The sequence below is a fragment of the Mustela lutreola genome, chromosome 8 (genome assembly GCF_030435805.1).
Source record: "Mustela lutreola isolate mMusLut2 chromosome 8, mMusLut2.pri, whole genome shotgun sequence".
Classification (NCBI taxonomy): Eukaryota; Metazoa; Chordata; class Mammalia; order Carnivora; family Mustelidae; genus Mustela; species Mustela lutreola.
The window spans coordinates 70,090,133-70,109,899 of NC_081297.1; the positions used below are offsets into that span (position 1 = coordinate 70,090,133).

The following is a 19,767-nucleotide window of genomic DNA, read 5'->3' on the forward strand; positions in this document are numbered from 1 at the left end:
CTCTGCCTTCAGCTAGGGTCATGATCCCAGGGTCCTGGGATCAAGACCCGCATCGGGCTCTCTGCTCAGCAAGGAGCCTGTTTCCTCCTCTCTCTCGGCCTACCTCTCTGCCTACTTGTCATCTCTGTCTGTCAAATAAATAAATAAAATCTTTATTAAAAAAAAAAAAAGAAAGCTGTTTTCTCAGCGAAATGCAGCCTCCCATGAATTTGAACAGATATAGTGAGGGTGCCTAACACACCATAACTCTGGGAATCAATAATTTTTTTTTTAAAGTTCCATTATTCATTTAAATATTTGACTCACTGGGTCAATCTCACAAAATACACATTGAATTGAGAACCCTAGAGGTCAAATAGAAAACATTTCAGAAAGTCTAACTATGCAAACTCAGACAGAACTAACGTCTAGACCACGCTGAAGAATGATAACTTCTGTGTTTTCTCTATGACAAGGCTTGTCTGATATAAATCACTCATTTTATTCTAATCACATTATGTCCTTGTTTTAGTTCATTATCTCCCCAGGTCATATGGCTAGAGATTTTTCCAGGTGGAAAATCTCATTTTGAGATAATCCCTGTTTTATGTTCCTTCATTTATACTGGTAAGCCCTACAAATATTCTTCCCCTCTTCATCAAAAGAAACTATAACTTTTTATTTTATTCTAAAAATAGAGTATATATATACTTAAAGGCACATCTGCTACTCAGCTCAAACCTTTGAGTGATTCTCTATCAAGACCTGTTACATGCTAGTGTTATTATTGAGTAGTTTGCAGTTAGAAATAGATGGTTGTTATTTTTATAAATTAATAAAGCATCACAAACTCTATATGACTGAACTTAAGATTATTGGCTTTTAAAATCTTATCCATTCAGTCTTACCCATAATAATAGAATTTTTAATTCCTAATGTGAAGTCAGTGATTATGGTCCTCTGTCCCTCCTTTAAGAAGGAAATACCTCTGGGGGAGAGTCCTCATCTCTCTTAGTAGGTGGTGACAAGGCAAGTCAAAGCTCTGTCGTAATATTCTTTCTTTTTACCTTTTTCCAGGTATTAAGAAAAATACAACAGAGTCTGCCATGCTCAGAATCTCTTCCTCATGACTCTGCAATCAGAATTTTCTTACCCATTTCACAGTACAAGGAGGAGCAATCCTATCCCCAAATTTGACCACTCTTTGAGCCTCTGTGGCAACAGTCTGAAAGAGGCACACTAACAGCAGTCATGGAGGACACCAGTTTCAACGAGGAGAATTTACTTCAGCAAAAATGAGGCTCAGGGAAAGATAAGGACGACTCAGAACAAAGACTCTGCTCTGGGTTTATGATGCTTGTGCTTTGCAAAATACAAAGAAAACTGAATTTGATGACAAACATTTAGACAGCCTATCCCAAATTTAATTCGTAAGTTGTCTAATGTCAACAGGATCTTAAATAAGGCCTCTAAAAGCAAACTTGCCAGTGTCTGATCAATATAAATATGATTCTCACATAGGAAATTTTTAATAAGTAGCTCATATAAGTACATGGATCCCTCAGTGTAAAAAAATAAAATTGTTCCTGTTTAGGACTCTTATAAAATCTTTCATGTAAAATACAATTATGGGGTCCCAATAACCTGTCACATACGGGTCCAGGTGCTGGTCTAAGTTTAGCCAAAATCTGTTGAATATTCTCTGCATTTGACCTGAACTATTCCAAGACTTACAACTTTTCAGTAAGATGGTTATATACTTTGAACAAACAAATGCAAAGTAGTGGGGGAAAAACCATAATGGACATTTATAAACATCGTTATGAACATGTAGGAAAGGAAGCACTAAAGTTTGTCTGAGAGAGGCCGTGAGGCTTCACAGAAAGGGGAGCATTTAAGCTGAAGGCTGAATGATGGCTGAACATTCAGCACACACATTGATGAGAAACTCATTTATTGCTAGTGCAAAGGCCTACACCATGAACAAAGTCATTATGACTTGAGTAACCAACAGGTATTTCAGAATTTTAATTTTAATTTGAGATGTAAGGGGTAGAAGTAGGGGAAAGAATGGAGGATGATGGCCAGGAGAAAGCCAGCAGATAGCCACAGGCTAGATAACAGCAGGGCTAGTAAGGCATGCAAAGGAATTTCTATCTGAAGAATTTTGAGGATTAAATTTTCATGTTAAAAAGATTACTCTGGACAAATGATGTAGGACTAAAGAAGAGAAAAGGTATTATATTCATATAAGTAAAAGCTGATGGTAGCCTGAATTAAGTTGAATGTATTAGGTTCTAAAGGAGGAACAGGTTTAAGAGATACTTAGAAAAATGTATAAGCCTGGCAATGGACTGCAAGACAGATGAGAGAGAGAAATCTGGGATATGACCCAGGTTTTTGGCTTGAGTGATTGAGAGGATTAAAGTCATTATAGATTGTTTTTTTTTTAATTATTATTTTTATTGGCAATTTTTAAAAATTTTTTATTTTTTAATTTTTTATAAACATCATGATAGATTGGTTTTAAAAACGATGAACCAGAGAAGCCATGGAATGTCTAGGCGGAAATAGCCACTTGGCAATTAGATATCCAGGTGAAAAATTCAGAAGAAGCATTTGGACTTGAGAAACACCAGCCTATAAGGAAGACTAGAAGCCATGACAGCAGATGAAAAGATAAGGGAGAATAGGGCAGATGTCCAGAATGACCTTGTCCAGAAAACCATCTTGAATCAAACAAGGAGGATAGGACTAAAGGAAAATAATGCCAAAAGGATTGGAGAATTTTTTAATTGAAATTTTGTTAGGAAGTTGCATGTAGAATATAACATTGCATATGATAGAGAAAAAATTTCAACAAAACAAAATAAAACACACACTCTCTCTCTTTCAAGTTCTGTTAGTGGTGGCTGCTGTCACCTCTCTGTCTTTTTCTTTTTTTCTCCCCAACTAACAATCCTTCTGACCCCTGGCTCCTACTGTCCTACTTCATGGACAGGCATACTCTCTTAGATCTCTGAGTTTTTCATTTTGTATACAGATCTACTATTCTATTCTATTCCTTAACAACAACAAAAAGAGGACGGGGCACCTGGGTGGCTCAGCCGGTTAAGCATCCGCCTTTGGCTCAGCTCATGATCTCAGGGTGCTGGGATCCAGTCCCAAGTCAAGCTCGCTGCTCATAGGGGAGTTTGCCTCTCCCTCTGCCTGCTGCTCCCCTTTCTTGTGCTCTCTCTCTCCCTCAAATAAATAAATAAAATCTTTTTTAAAAAGGTTAATATCTTGGCATCACCTTCAGAAGGAATGTGACAAAATGACAAAGATTATAAATAACTGATTTTAAGTTTTTCCCAGACACATTCTTTTTATGTATAAAATCATCATTCTAAAACAGAGACCTCATTGGTTTCATGATATTCTTATATTTTAGATCTTATTCAACTTGCAAATAAATGTTCAGTACTCAGCTACTGAAATCTAACAAAGATTGAATCAATGATGAACATCTCAGACATAAAGACATTTTTCTGCAAAGAGATATTTATAAAATATATTTTCATCAAAAATTAGAGAAAAAGGCAGCAGGTATGTGTTTGGTTTTAATTGTTTAGCTTTCACTATACTCACCACAGAAATGATGTCATTTTATAGGACAATGCATAATTCTGAACAATTCCCCAAACATCATCAACTATAATAATTTCCCAGTACCATCTGGCAATTTGTAATTTTGTTGGGGTTCTCTTATCTATAGCCATCTGAATCAAGGTAATAACATTCACTTGTTACCAGCATATTACCTTAGAATAGAGAGTTTCAGAGAAATTGCATTTGGGCTAAATAAAGATGAATACTCACAACTCAAATTCCCTAATGATTCTAATATGTCTAGATCTAAAAGGAAGACCCAAGAATCTGCATTTTTAACCAGCATACAGTTGACTCTAATGCATGGTCCCAAGAATCATCTGTTATGCCTAGTAATTCCCAGGCAACACTGCACACTTACTAAACCAGAAACTTCTGACAGTGTTCCTGTAGCCAGAGAATTCACATCTTTGTAAGAGTACTGGTGATTGTTCTCATCAGGTAAGGGTGGGAATCACTCCCATAATGTGTATCTGTCTTTGCAGATCATTGCTGCAGCACGTTGTTATGCATACTCCATTATCACATTATTAAATTTTTCCTTAGCTAAAATCAAAACAATCCTGAATGATTCGTTTTAATTCAAAGCATAACCCTGAGACTTTTTCCAACTAAATTAATCTGTTTCATTCTATCTAAATAATGTAATTTAGGTATATGAAAATATCATCTTTCAACTGCATTTTTAATTTGCCTGTCATAAACATCCTGTAATATGGGATATGAAACATTGTCATGCTATAGATGACAGTATGGATACCTAGAGATAAAGTGACTTAACCACAGTCCCACTGCTGTTAAGAGTTTCTGTCTCCCTCTCCCCCTGTCTCTCTCTCAAATAAGTAAATAAATCTTAAAAAAAAAATAGCTACAGGAGAGCTAGCTATTTTTTTTTCAAAATCCTTGAGGAGAACACGGGCAGCAACCTCTTCGACCTCTGCCGCAGCAACATCTTCCTAGGAACAACGCAAAAGGCAAGGGAAGCAAGGGAAAAAATGAACTACTGGGATTTCATCAAGATCAAAAGCTTTTGCACAGCAAAGGAAACAGTTAACAAAATCAAAAGACAACTGACAGAATGGGAGAAGATATTTGCAAACGACATATCAGATAAAGGACTAGTGTCCAGAATCTATAAAGAACTTAGCAAACTCAACACCCAAAGAACAAATAATCCAATCAAGAAATGGGCAGAAGACATGAACAGACATTTCTGCAAAGAAGACATCCAGATGGCGAACAGACACATGAAAAAGTGCTCCATATCACTCGGCATCAGGGAAATACAAATCAAAACCACAATGAGATATCACCTCACACCAGTCAGAATGGCTAAAATCAACAAATCAGGAAATGACAGATGCTGGCGAGGATGCGGAGAAAGGGGAACCCTCCTACACTGTTGGTGGGAATGCAAGCTGGTGCAGCCACTCTGGAAAACAGCATGGAGGTTCCTCAAAATGTTGAAAATAGAACTGCCCTATGACCCAGCAACTGCACTATTGGGTATTTACCCTAAAGATACAAATGTAGTGATCCAAAGGGACACATGCACCCGAATGTTTATAGGAGCAATGTCCACAATAGCCAAACTATGGAAAGAACCTAGATGTCCATCAACAGATGAATGGATCAAGAAGATGTGGTATATATACACAATGGAATACTATGCAGCCATCAAAAGAAATGAAATCTTGCCATTTGCAACCACATGGATGGAACTAGAGCGTATCATGCTTAGCGAAATAAGTCAAGCAGAGAAAGACAACTATCATATGATCTCCCTGATATGAGGAAGTGGTGATGCAACATGGAGGCTTAAGTGGGTAGAAGAAGAATAAATGAAACAAGATGGGATTGGGAGGGAGACAAACCATAAGTGACTCTTAATCTCACGAAACAAACTGAGGGTTGCCGGGGGGAGGGGGTTTGGGAGAAGGGGGTGGGATTATGGACATTGGGGAGGGTATGTGATTTGGTGAGTGCTGTGAAGTGTGTAAACCTGGTGATTCACAGACCTGTACCCCTGGGGATAAAAATATATGTTTATAAAAAATAAAAAATTAAAAAAAAAATAGCTACAGAGTATTAGCCCATCTCATCTGGGAACAGGATATTTAACATGAATGTCTGTCAGTTATATTTAGCATATATACTATACATAGTATATATGCTATATATATATAACATATATATTAGCATATACATATATATATATACACATATATATATAGTCACCTATACAACTCTGATCTGAGGTATAACCACACTCTGAGTTTGAAAACTGCCCCAGAGGTGCTGGAAGCCTGGTAAGATGGTGGAATGTATGTCTTCAACATTGTACTTTTTAATCAGACACAAGTGGTACAATGACAAGTGGTAACTGCTACATAATGACTTCCAGGGCCAACCATGATACACATGCAAAGATGGGCGTAAGGGTTAGGGCTGGAATGTTCTTTCGGGGTGATGATCAAGTACTGATAATTCCATAGCACCTGAGGACAATGAGGCATCCATTAGAAAAATATGAATTTGAAGGAGTTATATTTTGCTGCTTCCACGTGGCTTTGAAAAAATTACTGCTCATGTGCAACAGTATAGAATTTATCTTTTGCCAGTTTTTTAATCATGTTCTATCTCTCTTTAAAAAAAATACCTCAGGGACTGAAGCATTTATACTGGGATGAAACTTGAATGTCTCTATTTTCCACTTGCTTAACCAAATCTTATAATTCCTTCAAGCTACATTCTTCCCAAATTATCCTTAAAGACTTGAGTGATCTCTCGTACTCACAATAATCCTTCATAGAACTTGCTGCCTGTTTCAAAACTGTGATCTATATCATATGTTAACAAGACTATTAGCTTCATTTTCAAGAGAGTGTGTTTGTCCCTCCAGTACCCATGACTGGATTCTAAAATTTGTCTGCCTGGTAACCCCTGTGCTTCCAGTTTATCTTTTACCTTCTGCCAAATTTTCTTAACACCATAGGTCACCTGCTAAGAACTGTTCTCTGGTACCTCCTGTAGACTGCCCATTTAGCTGGACTCCCCCACACTATGTGGACATGACTTACCATAAGAAGTCTTTCTACTCCTTGGAGGTTAGTCATGGGGACTACCAATAAATAATATATTGGGGGAGCCTGGGTGGCTCAGTCTTTAAGCGTCTGCCTTTGGTTCAGGTCATGATCCCAGTGTCCTGGGATCGAGCCCCACACTGGGCTCCCTGATCAGCAGGAAGCCTATGGGAAACCTTGTTCCTCTCCAACTGCTTGTGTTCCCTTTCTCACTCATTGTCTCTGTCAAATAAATAAATAAAATCTTTAAAAAATAATAATATATTGAGATTCCCCTTGGATTATCTGTCTTCCCACTAGGTCAGTGATGTCATTAGTACAAAATGTTGACAGTAAATAAAACAAAGATTCAGCCTCTTAGGCACATATCATGAAGACAGTAAGCATTTATGGTTAATCCAGGTATAGCTTAATATCTAAGCCAATTATTCCATGGTATCATGTGGAACTGACAACAGAGATTGCCATTACTTGTTTTCAAGGAGGAGTGTAACCCTTGAGTAAGAAAAATGGAGATGGAAAATAATTGCAAAAGAGTGTTTAAAATACTTTGGAAAAAGTTAGATAAAGTATTCCCAAACTGAAGACCATATTAAAACCGGTGGCCAGACATTTAAACAGCCATTTCCTTCTAAGTAGCTTATAAATAAAATCAGTCAGAACAGCTTATTCAGAAAATATATGCCAACTTGTCAAAATACCATTGCTATAAAATAGGTTCATGCTTGTTGCTCTGCCCTATGTTCTAAAGTGACTGATTCCACTTTCAATAGCTATGACCTCAAAAGCAGTGCCCAACTAAAGTCAGGTGATTGGAGTTTTAAAATAAAGTCTGCCAAAAGTCATCATGTCTTCTATTAAACTAGTTGACCTACTTCTGAGAACCATGCATGAAACAAAAAACAAACACATTTTGGATGTTACAAGGTGAAATGTTTCTAGGATGCAATTTTCATAATTATTTTTTCAGTGCATTAGAAATTACTTTTCAGGAAATATCGCTTTTCTCTAAGTGCTTTTCAACTAGACCAAAGAGTCCTTTTTAACACTTAACTGAACAATTCATTGAGATTTTTATTTGGATATTTAATTATAGTAAAATCATAATTCAGTGAAAATGACCTAATCTAATATTATTGATGGCTCATTCTCCTGCTGTTGGTAAATATTTTGCTTCTTGAAAAACCTCATGTTATTTGGTTTTTCTGAAATAATGCTGCAATCATTCATTTATTTATTCTTTCATTCAAAAAATATGGTAAAACTGTAATGCATTGAACAAGGGCTAGCTGTGGGAGTGAAAAAATTGAAAAAACATGTTTTTCTCCTTGAGCAGCTCACATGTTACAGGAAATATGTAAGTAAATAAATATGAAGGTACTAGGCAGGTAGGTAGGTAAATTACAAGAAAGAGAAGTATTGAAAAGATTTATCAACAGTGTGAGGATTCACCAAAATACAATCCTTGAAACTTCTTCTTCTCTTTAAAAGTCTCTCTTCTAGAAAACTTCTTTCATCTCCTTGAAGCACATGAAGCTGATACTATATATGTATGTTTTATATTATGTACCTATTTGTATACATAAATCTAAAAGGCACACATAACAGTAGGTGATGAGGAGAAACTTTCTAGAGGAGAGGATGCTAAAGAGAAGAGGTTCAAGGCAACACCTTTCTGTATTTACCTATAAATTCCCAGAAACTTAGCTTCTCACAGCTTCCTCTGCCTCCTGGGCACTCTGTTCAGCAGATGCTATCTTAATGCTAGACTACACTGATCCAGTTGTAAAACTCAACAGCTTTTAATATTCCCTGCACTAATCCCCTAGGGTTTAATTATGTAAAATATTTAGGAGAGACAAAGACTGCATGGAAACTTAACAAGAGATATAACCCTTGATCAGTCTCCATGATCATTACCATTGATTAATCGCACCTCTCTCTACCCATCCATCCACACTGGAGAATTTTACTGGGTCCTCAAGTTATCCCCACTTATACCCATCTTTCTGGCTCCACATCTCTCCTCGTCCCTAGCTCTCCTTCCCCAAACCCCCCAACTAGTCCTTCTCTTCCTTCTCTCATTCTCTTTCTTCCTATCTAGTTAAAAAGCACAGAATGTTCTTTATGTTATCAAGACAAAGTTCCTTTATTTTAAAGCCTTCATAACAGCAACTAAATCTTAGGAGGGTAGGGGAGATGAATTTTAAAAGTGACAAAAGTAGTAATATTTGCTTTTTACCTCAATAAAAAGTTCTTCTAAAGACAGTTTTCCTAAAATATCTTTTCTACTCATATTTATTCTATTAGATTATGAATTCCTTTGTGATAACAAACTCCTGTGGACTGTATCATTAATCTTTTTTTCCTTTCCCTCTGTCCTGAGTCTCCAGCACCTGATGTGATGTACAGTAGGAATGAATTTGTAAATGTTTTGTTTACTTTTTTATTTCATTCTTTAAACAGTATTTTTCCAATTTTATTAAGGTGAAATTGATAAAATTAGAATGTACTTAAACTGTACAATATGATGATTTTATATATATACATTCTGAAATGAGTCTCACCATCAAGTTAATCAACATTTCCATTACCTCATGTAGTTACTTTTTCCATGAGAATGCTTAATATGTATTCTCTTAGTAAACTGCAAGGATACAAGACAGTATTTTTAATTACAGTCACCATACTGTACATTACATCCTCTGAACTTACTCATACCTGAAAGTTTGTACCTTTTTATCAACCTCTCCCTATTTCCCTCAACACCTGGAAACCACCATTCTACTCTTTGTTTCTATGGGTTTGGCTATTTTTTTTTAACTTGAGTACAGTTGACACACAATGTTACATTACTTTCAGGTATACAACATAGTGATTCAACAACTCTCTACATTATACTATTCTCATCACAAGTATAGCTACCATTTGTCACCATACAATGTTATTACAATATGGAATATATTTACCTATGCTGTTCTTTTTATTCCTGTTACTTACTTATTTTATAACTGGAAGGCTGTATCGTCCACTCTGCTTCATCCATTTTGCCCATCTCCATCTCCTCCTTTCTGACAACCATCAGCTTGTTCTCTGTATTTGCAGGTCTAATTCTACTTTTTGGTTTTTTCCCCTTAGTTTTGTTTCTCAGATTCTATATATAAAATGAAATCATAGGATATTTGTCTTTCTCTGTCTGACTTATTTCACTTAAGTCTATTCAAGATGTTGCAATGGCAAGCACTCATTTGGTTTTCATGGCTGAGTAACAGTCCGTGAAATACAACACACATTCTTTATCCATTCATCTATAGTTAGACATTGGGGTTCTTCCATATCTTGGATATTGTAAATAATGTTGCAATAAACATAGAAGTATGTATATTGTTTCAAATTAGTGTTTTTATTCTCTTTGGGTAAATACCTATAGTGGAATTATCGGATATGATATTTCTATTTTTAATTTCAATAATCATCAGGGAAATGTGAATCAAAGCCACAGTAAGATATCACCTTACACCTATTAGAATGGATAGAATAAAAAAGACAAGGAATAACAAGTGTTGGTGAGGATGTGGAAAAAAAAGGAACCCTCATGCACTGTTGGTGGGAATGCAAACTGGTGCAGCCACTCTGGAAAACAGTACAGAGGTTCCTCAAAAAATAAAAAATAGAATTCACCAATTTTTTCTGAACGTAATGTATCAAAACTAAATTCTTACTATGATGATTATAACACTACTCTTTGCTGGAGAAAATTGTCTTTTTGTTTTGTCTTTTCAAACTTCAGCTGCCTATCCTTCTACTGTCATCTCTTCTTTGAAGTTTTGTCCTACTATTCTGTCTACACTGACCTCTTCCTCTCTCTCTCTCTTTTGAGTAGGTGGACTCCTAGGACACCTTTTTTTTTCCTTTGATTACAGTACATTACATTTTTAACTATTACATAATTTAGGTATATCTTTTCTTCAATCTAACGAGAGATCAATGGATGGGACATAACTGCAAATTAGGTACTTATGCAATGAACTAAAGGAATAAAAAATCAAAGGCAAAATTATAAATATTAAACAGAATTTGAGATAAGATTTCCTCAGAGAGAAGAATTTTTGCAATTCTCATGTTCTGTAGAAATGTGTGATTTATATGAGTCACATACTATATTTTACTAGCATCTATTTATGCTTTAGTTCTAGTGGTTTTACTAAGACTACAGAAAAATGTGATACAACAAATGATTTTTATGATAAATATAGAAAAATCCTACTTAATAGTCATAAAAATAACTATACTTTTTCTACAAGTTTTCAGAATTGACCTACTATGTTAGGGTAAAATCTTTACAGAAGTAGTGTCATTTTCTAAAGGTTTATTTTCTTTTTTAACCCCAAACTAAATATCTTTTGATAGTGTAAGTCGAATTTTTCTAGTTTTAGAAAAGTCTATTGCTTTTAAGTCACTTAAATAAGTCTAATGAGAAAAAAATCTTTTAATAAAATTATTCCCTCCATTTCCACTAATTTTTCTACTTTTCTATTTTTCTTTTGTCTGAAATATGTGAATCTGGAGTAAAGCAGATCACATTTTAGTTGGTTTTGGACTTGTTAGGATATTTGTATTAAATATTTTTAAATATCTTGAACATATATATCTTCCAAGGCTCTGCTTCCCAAAATTCATTCTCTTTCTTAAATGCTCATGCACTAGTTCCCAAAATTTCAACATGATGCTCCCAAAGGGGGACAGAGTTTGCATGAGACTCAGTGTTCAAATGTCACTTCTTTATCCTCAGCAAGCAGTTATTACTCTGGGCATACTGCTGCCCATGTGAGACTCTGGTAGGGAGACTCCAGGGATATATAGTTATAAGCTACAGTTCCTGCTCCACAGAGCAGGAAAAAAGTGACGTAGTGATTTGTAGTCCAGGTAAAAGGTGCTGCAGGAATTCCACGGAGGAAGTGATTACAAGGTTTTCATGAGAGGGAACTGGCACGGTGCTCAATGGCAGGGTCTAGGTGAACAGAGCAGAAGGAAACACATTTGGAGAGAAAAAGACATCTGGAGTAAGTGTGCTGTGGTCAGAAGCCAAACAACAAGCCCTTTGGTCTGTGGTAGAGCTAGAACCTAGGAGACAGGTGAGAAAGGAAACAGCCAGAGCCAGATCAGGGAGGCACTGAGTGCACACTCTTGGGGTCTGTACTTTATCCTTAGACAATGTGGAGTCACTGTGGCTGAGAAGAGGCATGGACAGAATGGCATTTGAGATTGGAAGTTTATGAGGCTGAGCCTCATAGAGCATATGGGACAAGGGGACCTCTGGAAGCAGAAGTATCCACAGGAGGTTATTTTACAGTTGTAGAGGAGAGTCAGAACTGAATAGACGTAGAGAAATGAGAAGAAAGGATTATGCTACAAGAGACAGAGCAAAAGAGAAATCTACTGGCCTGGCCAGCTGACTCAGTACTGAAGGACAGAGGAAAAGAGTTAAGGGCCCTACCTCTTGCGCCTCCTTTTGGACTCTTCCTCATATTAGACATCAACTAATTTGGCTTTTAAGGCCCAGTGTCTCTCTGCTCTTCCGTGGACTCACGCCCAGTCATTTCACTGGTGGGTGTGATCTAGTCCTTGCAGTACTTTACCCAGGAATGTGAAATTAAGCCTGACAACTAGAGAGTGGTCTCCCTCTGAGGTGCTGGCTGTAGCCACTTTCTTCCATGTGAACTGGGAAGCTCAAAATCCTGCTTTAGAATAAGAGAAGAAAACGAAACAGAAGTTAAAAAAAAACAAGCGGCGGGGGTGGGGGGTTGGGGAGAAGGAGAACAAAAGCTAGGTCGAGGTTCCCTGGTACACTTTGGTCTCTGCTTTCATGTGTCCCTAAAAAGGAACTGCGTCCCTCCTGTTTAATTCTGTAGGACATCCTTACATTGCAGTGATACATTCTCCCTTTGATAGAGCTAGCTTGGCAGGGTTATTTGTTACTTGCAGCCAAAATGGTCCAAACTGATACATTCCTCAGCACGAATTCTGTTTTCAGTCACTCGGTGCTCGAGCTACGCTCTGAACACTTGAGCACTTGACTGACTCCACATGTTCATGTCCCTTCTTTCATCTAGAACGCCTTCCCCTTCCCAGTCCTGCTGACTCTGCCTGCATAAATCCTGACTATCCTTCCTTTCTTCTAGCCCTCTTTACTAAGTACTTTTTGACTGAGTCCATAACACCTGTAAATTGCAATGTTACATTTTCCCTCTCGAGTCTCTGATTTTAGTGACCTTATTGGAACAATAATTAAAACGATGTAAAAGAGGGTAGAAGGTGACAGACAGTGCTACAAAGTCAGGAAATGTATTCTCTCACATATACAAATTAAAAAAAAAATCTAAAAGACGATGGTCTACTTGGCTACTAATACCTTTGACTAGGCCATTTGACCAAAGCAGTTACGTCATGCCAGGAAGTGTATCATTTAGGAGTATTAGATGAAAGAAGATAAGAACAGCCTCTAAACAAGTAATGCATCATGCATTATTGCATTAGTGTTTCAAATTTGATTTTATGAGTATCCAGAGGACATCGTATAGCAAGTAAGAGACAGATATGGAAACTACCATGCTTTCTTAATTTGTCCACTATGCTAAACTAGCCCACAGAAAATTTTTTAAAAAATCAATTTTTAGGTGAGACAAACATTCAATTTCATATAATGTTTTAAGTTGATAACATATTTTAAATTGTTATCCACTAAAATAGCAATATACTCTAGGAACCATCTTGAACGTAATGCCTGGGCTATATTATATAGCAAAAAAAAAAACAAAACAAGACCAAAACAAAACTGTTATTCTCTTTTAAGATACTAAGAATATCACTTCTTTGCCTCTAGAAATGAGAAAACCAATCTGTCATCTTGTGAAATCTCACATAAATTTGGAACACAACAGTGTTTACCTTCCCATCAGCGACTGTGGCCTTTGTCCTGGTAACTTACAATGCCTCAGAGGGGAAAACCCCAAATTGCTTCCTAAAACCAATAAGAAGTCTAGCCAATGAATGGACATTTAATGAACGAGATAAAGTGCCAAGAAATAGTTAATGTTTCTTTCAGCCTCATACAAAGGAACATTCCTCCATTTGGGGGTCCTAAGACCCCAAAGCATCCATAGCAGATCACCCAAGTAGCAGTGGTTAAAGGAATGCTATTGTACAAACAGTCTGGTGCTGAGCAGGGCAGAAATATTGTTTACATGAAAATGGAATGATCCCTAGTGAGTACCGAAAGAAAGTGATAATTTCCATAACCAGAAAAAGCATTTTTACATCATTCCATTTCAACTGCTATAAAACCCTGAGTTGCTCTGGCAATTGCTTATCCCTGCTTTGCTGGCTTTATATCATGCTCATCTCTGTAGCTTTTCATTTACTAAATGACAGGGTTTTTTTGTTGTTGTTCTGCCTTGTTTTGAAGCCTTGGCAGAAAACATCACCATGCTGTACGGTTTCTCAGGGCCCACCTTGCAGTGTTCATACAATGGATTTTTGGTGCTCCTTTCATAAAAGCCCAGCTGGCATATCCTCCCAGTAAAACTGATGAAACCATGGCCAGAGAAGACCCCATCAATAGCAACTGTAAACTCTGCACTTCTTTAGCTTTGTGGAGTTTTCACTGTATATACATACAGCGTTAGTTATATTGGTAACAAAGCATAGAGCGGCTTTAGGGAGAGAAGGGAAACATGAAAACACTTACCTGCATTACAATAAGGAGGTCAAAGACCAAGATAAAAGAGGCCAGGAATGCTCTGGAAACTTCATCGCTGGGCAAAAAACCTCGATTCAGCTTATCCCAGCTGATCCAGTCCGTTGTAATGACAAGTACCACCACAGAAGTCAGAGTAAAGAGAACAGTCCTGCAAGGAACAAGACGTTCATTAAAGAACATTAGACCTAATGACGTAGACAGGGAAGACTGCATGCGATCTGTGCTGAATCCAGTGCCCTACCCTTTGCCAAGTACCCTTTGCCAAGTACCCTTTGCCAAGGCATGTTCGCCAAAATGAAGGCGAACAAAGAAGTAAATGAAGTGCTTTCTTCCAAAAGCAATGAAAAAAAGGTATGATAACATCCACCCAAGATTTTCCCGTAAGAACATTAAGATAATGATTATAGAACAAATAATTATCCACAACAATATTACAAATGACCTTGGCTAGTGCAATATGTGTCCCCCCCAAGAGAACACTGGTGTGTAGCTCTCATTACATGTGCCTAATTTACTGAAGGTAGCAGACATGCCTATGTAAGAGCATAACGCAGATGGTGAGTGACTGAGTTGAGTCTTAGAATTCTATTATTGTCCTATAAAAGAAAGGGTTAGTTAGACCAATCCCATCATAATCCTCACAGCCTGAGGAGTTCCATGGAACACTCTTACATGCCAACAGTGTAGCCATTTCTCCTCATAGGTCTTGGGTCATAGATGACCTAGTGACCTGTCCAGGTCATACCATGTTTGATTACCCATTCCTTGTTATAAGATACTAGAGGCCCAACATTATCTCTTATCTTTCTAACCCCCATACAATCTTATATAATTATATCATATGGAAGTCAACGAATGTTTTTGGGAGTTGTAACAATTAAGATTTTTATAAAAATCAGGTCCTTAAATTAGGCTTTATTCTTTATTTTTTAAAAGATTTTATTTATGTATTTGGCAGAGAGAGCACAAGCAGGGGAAGCAGAAGGCGGAAGGAGAAACAGGTTCACTGCTGAGCAGAGAGCCCACCGTGGGACTCCATCTCAGGACCCTGGGATCATGATCTAAGCCAAAGGCAGATGCTTAACTAAGCCATCCAGGAGCTCCTCAAATTAGTCTTTAATATTGACATTCAAAGTAAATCTGAAATGTGTAATGTGAAAAGTAAATGAAAGTGCAAAAATTTAATCTGCCAGAGAATTGCCTATAATGTAGTTTAGCTTCTGCTTGCAGAGCTATCTTGGTATCTGGATATTGTTTGGAACTATAATGAGAAGTCCATGGCTATGTCGCCCTGAACATACCTGATCATGTTTGAATTGTAAAGGAGAAAATAAAAAAGAGTAATTATTTCAAAAATAATCTTTATTGAAAGAAAGGAAAGAAGGAAGGAAGGAAGGAAGGAAGGAAGGAAGGAAGGAAGGAAGGAAGGAAAGGAAGGAAAAAAAGAAGAAGAAAAGGAAAGTGGAAAAAAGGAAATTAAAAAAGAGAGAAGAAAAAATGGAAAAAAATATGGAAGTGAAATAACACCTTAGAAGAACACAAACCCATTTTGGAAATTAACTGTTTTTGCCCTCTGATGTCTGATAATAATTGATACAAAAAGAGTAATATGGACCACCCTAGACCATCTCTTTTAAGTTGAACAAAGCAGATTTCTAAACCTAAATACTGAGTTTCCTTTTCACAACTTATTTTGTTATAAGTTATACTTTGATAGAATGAAAATAATGGACCCCCTCTTAGATTACCCACCCCCCAATAAATAGTAAAGATATATCTAAAATTTTTTTGAAAAGTAAAAATTTCTAATACAATTTACTAATTTTATTAAATTGCAAACTATCAAAAGAATTTCACACATGATCTCCAAAATATAAATTACAGATCATCTCAGCTACCATTTAGAATACCTTTGATCATTTCCAGAAATCCAAATGGATTAATTAAGCATGGGAGGAATCCTAAATAACTATTATAATTCAGTAGAAAGAAATAGCAAATACTATATGGTAAAACATAAGAATAAAGGGATTTTAAACAAATTTCTCTCCAGGTTAAGTCAATTTGTTTTTGTTTTTGTTTTTTGTTTTTTGTCTTTCTCCTAAGTAAAAAGTTTATATATTTCATGAAATAAGATATCTCTGAATAGCATATATTGGCCCAATAGTTATCAGTCAGAACAATGCTCCTTTTATCATCCTTCTCCTCTCTTCTTAATAAGACTTTCACCTTTATGAGGATGAGATGGCTTCTCTATGACCAGAATTTCATCCAAGGATCAGACATTGTGAAAGGAATAAGTGCCCAGAAAGACATTCCAGTTGGATCTGCCTCTTTTTTTTTTTTTTTTTAATTCCACTATAGTGACTATACAGGGTTATGTTAGTTTCAGGTGTACATTATAGCTATTCAACAATTCTATACTTTATGCAGTGCTCATCATGATACCTGTCTTCTTAATCCCCTTCACCTATTTCACCCATTCCCCCACTGATCTCCCCTCTGATAACCATCAGTTTGTTCTAGTTTAGAGTCTCTTTTTTGGTTTGTCTCTATTTTATTTGTTTTGTTTTTAAAATTCCCCAAGTGAAATCTTATGGTATATATCTTTCTCTCACTGACATTTCACTTAACATTACACTGTCTATATCCATAAATGTTGTTTCTAATGGCAAGGGTTTTGTTTTGTTTTGTTTTTATAATGACTAAGTAATGTTCCATTGTATAGGTATAAACCACCTCTTCTTTATCCATTCATCGATCAGTGGACATTTGGGTTGCTTCTGCGATTTGGCTATTGTAAAGAATGCTGCAATAAACACAGAGATGCACATATTTTTGGAATTAGTGTTTTTGTATTCTTAGGGTAAATAACAAGTAATCATGGATCATATGGAAATTCTATTTTTAATTTTTTTGAGGACTGTCCATACTGTTTTCCACGTTCACTGTACCAGCTTTCACTTCCACCAACAGTGAGCCAGGGTTCCTTTTTCTCCATATCCTCATCAACATTTGTTGTTTCTTGAATTTTTTATTTTAGCCATTCTGACAAGAATGAGGTGACAGCTCATTGTCGTTTTGATTTGCACTTCCCTGAGATGAGTGATGTCTAGCCTCTCTTCATGCATGTTACCCATCTGTATGTCTTCTTTGGAGAAATGTCTTTTCATTTCTTCTGCCCATTTATAATTAGATTATTTGGGGGGTTTTAGTGTTGAATTTTATCAGTTCTTTATATATTCTGGATACTAATCCTTTATCAGATATGTCATTTGTAAATATCTTTTCCCACTCAATAGGTTGTCTTTTAGTTTTGTTGATTATTTCCTTTGCTGTGGAAAAGCTTTTTATTTTTATGTAGTCCCAACAGCATATTTTTGCTTTTGTTTTCCTTGCCTCAGGAGACATATCCAGAAAAATGTTCCTATAGTCAATGTCAGAGAAGTTACTGCCTGTGCTCTCTTCTAGAATTTTTATGACTTAAGGTCTCACATTTAGGTCTTTAATCCGTTTTGAGTTTATTTTTGTATATGGTATAAGAAAGTAGTCCAGTTTCATTCTTTTCCATGTAGCTCTCCCGTTTTCCCAACACCAATTGTTGAAGAGACTTCTCTTTTTTCCATTGCAAATACTTGCCTCCTTTGCCCAAGATTAATTGACCATATAATCTTGGGTTTATTTCTGGGCTCTCTATTGTGTTCCATTGATTTATGTGTCATTTTTTTTGTGCCAGTACCATACTATTTTGATTACAATAATATTGTAGTGTATCTTGATATCTGGGATTGTGACACCTCCCATTTTGTTCTTTTACAAGATTGTTTTGGCTATTTGGGGTCTTCTGTAGTTCCATATAAATTTTGGGACTCTTTGTTCTTATTCTGTGAAAGATGCTGTTAGTATTTTGATAAGGATTGCATTAAATCTGTCTGTACATTGCTTTGGGTAGTATGGTCATTTTAACGATATTTGTTCTTCCAATCCATGAGCATGGAATATCTTTCTAATTTTTGTGTTCTCTTCAATTTCTTTTTTCAGTGTTTTATAGTTTTCAGAGTATAGGTCTTTCACTTCCTTGGTTAAGTTTATTCCTAAGTATTTTAATTTTTGGTACATTTGTAAATGAGATTTTCTTAATTTCCCTGTTGCCTCTTCATTATTAGTGCAAAAATGCAACAGATTTCTATATATTTATTTTGTATCCTGCGAGCTTACTGAACTCATTTATCAGTTCTGGTAGTGTTTTGGTGAAGTTATTAAAGTTTTCCTTATATAGTATCATGTCATCTGCAAATAGTGAAGTTTGACTTTCATTCGCATGATAAATTATTTTCCTTCTCTCATTTTCAATCCGCATTGCCTTGTAGGCAGCTTATGGATAGTTCTTGCTTTTTTATCCATTCCATTACCAATGTCTTTTGTTTAGAACACTTAGGTCATTCACATTCAAAGTAACTATTGATGGGTATGTACTTAGTGCATTTCATTACCTGTTTTTGTACTTCTTCTCTGTTCCTTCCTTCTCTTGTTCTCTTCTTTCACAGTTTGCTGGCTTTCTTTGGTGATATACTTAGATTCCTTTCTCTTCATTTTTTGCATATCTATCATATTGTTGTTTTTTAATTTGTGGCTACCATTAGGTTTATATATAAAATCTTATGCATCTAGAAGCCTATATTAAATTGAGGGTCACTTAAATTTGAACTCATTCTTTACTCCTCTCCCCTCCATGTTTAGGTATATTGTGTACTATTTTACATCCTTTTATTTTGTGATTCTCTTGACTGATTTTTATAGATATACTTAATTCAAATGCTTTAGTATTTCCTACTTTTCTGTGTTTTTTTTAAAGATTTTATTTATTTATTTGACAGACAAATATTTAATATTTCTTGTAGGTCAGATTTGGTGCTCATTAATTCCTTTAACTTTTGTTTGGGTAATTCTTTATCTTTCCTTCTATTCTGAATGATGGCATTGTTGGATAGACTATTCTTGGTAACAGGTTTTTCCCTCTCAACACTTTGAGTATATGATGCCATTCCCATCTGTCCTACAAAGTTTTTGCTGAAAAATCAGCTGAAAACTTTATGGGGTTTCCTTTGTATGTGACTTTTTTTTTTTTTTCTCCTGCTGCTTTTAAAATTCTCTATTGCTCACTACCTTTTGTCATCTTAATGACTATTGGTATTGGGCCTTCTTGGGCTGATTCTTTTGGTGGCTCTCTGTGTCTCCTGGATTTAGATATCTGTTTCCTTCCCTAGATTTGTGAACTTTTTGGCTATTATCTCT

At 36.0% G+C, this 19,767-nt stretch overlaps 1 protein-coding gene across 3 annotated transcripts in view; it reads right to left on the reverse strand.

The window, feature by feature from the left end:
• Positions 1-19,767, reverse strand: part of TMEM117 (transmembrane protein 117) — a 500,039-nt gene that overhangs the window by 82,818 nt on the left and 397,454 nt on the right. For all 3 annotated transcript variants that reach the window (XM_059185591.1, XM_059185592.1, XM_059185593.1), the window contains one exon: positions 14,461-14,620. In XM_059185591.1, coding sequence (XP_059041574.1) covers positions 14,461-14,620 — 160 coding nt within the window. The remainder of the gene's footprint in view (positions 1-14,460; positions 14,621-19,767) is intronic.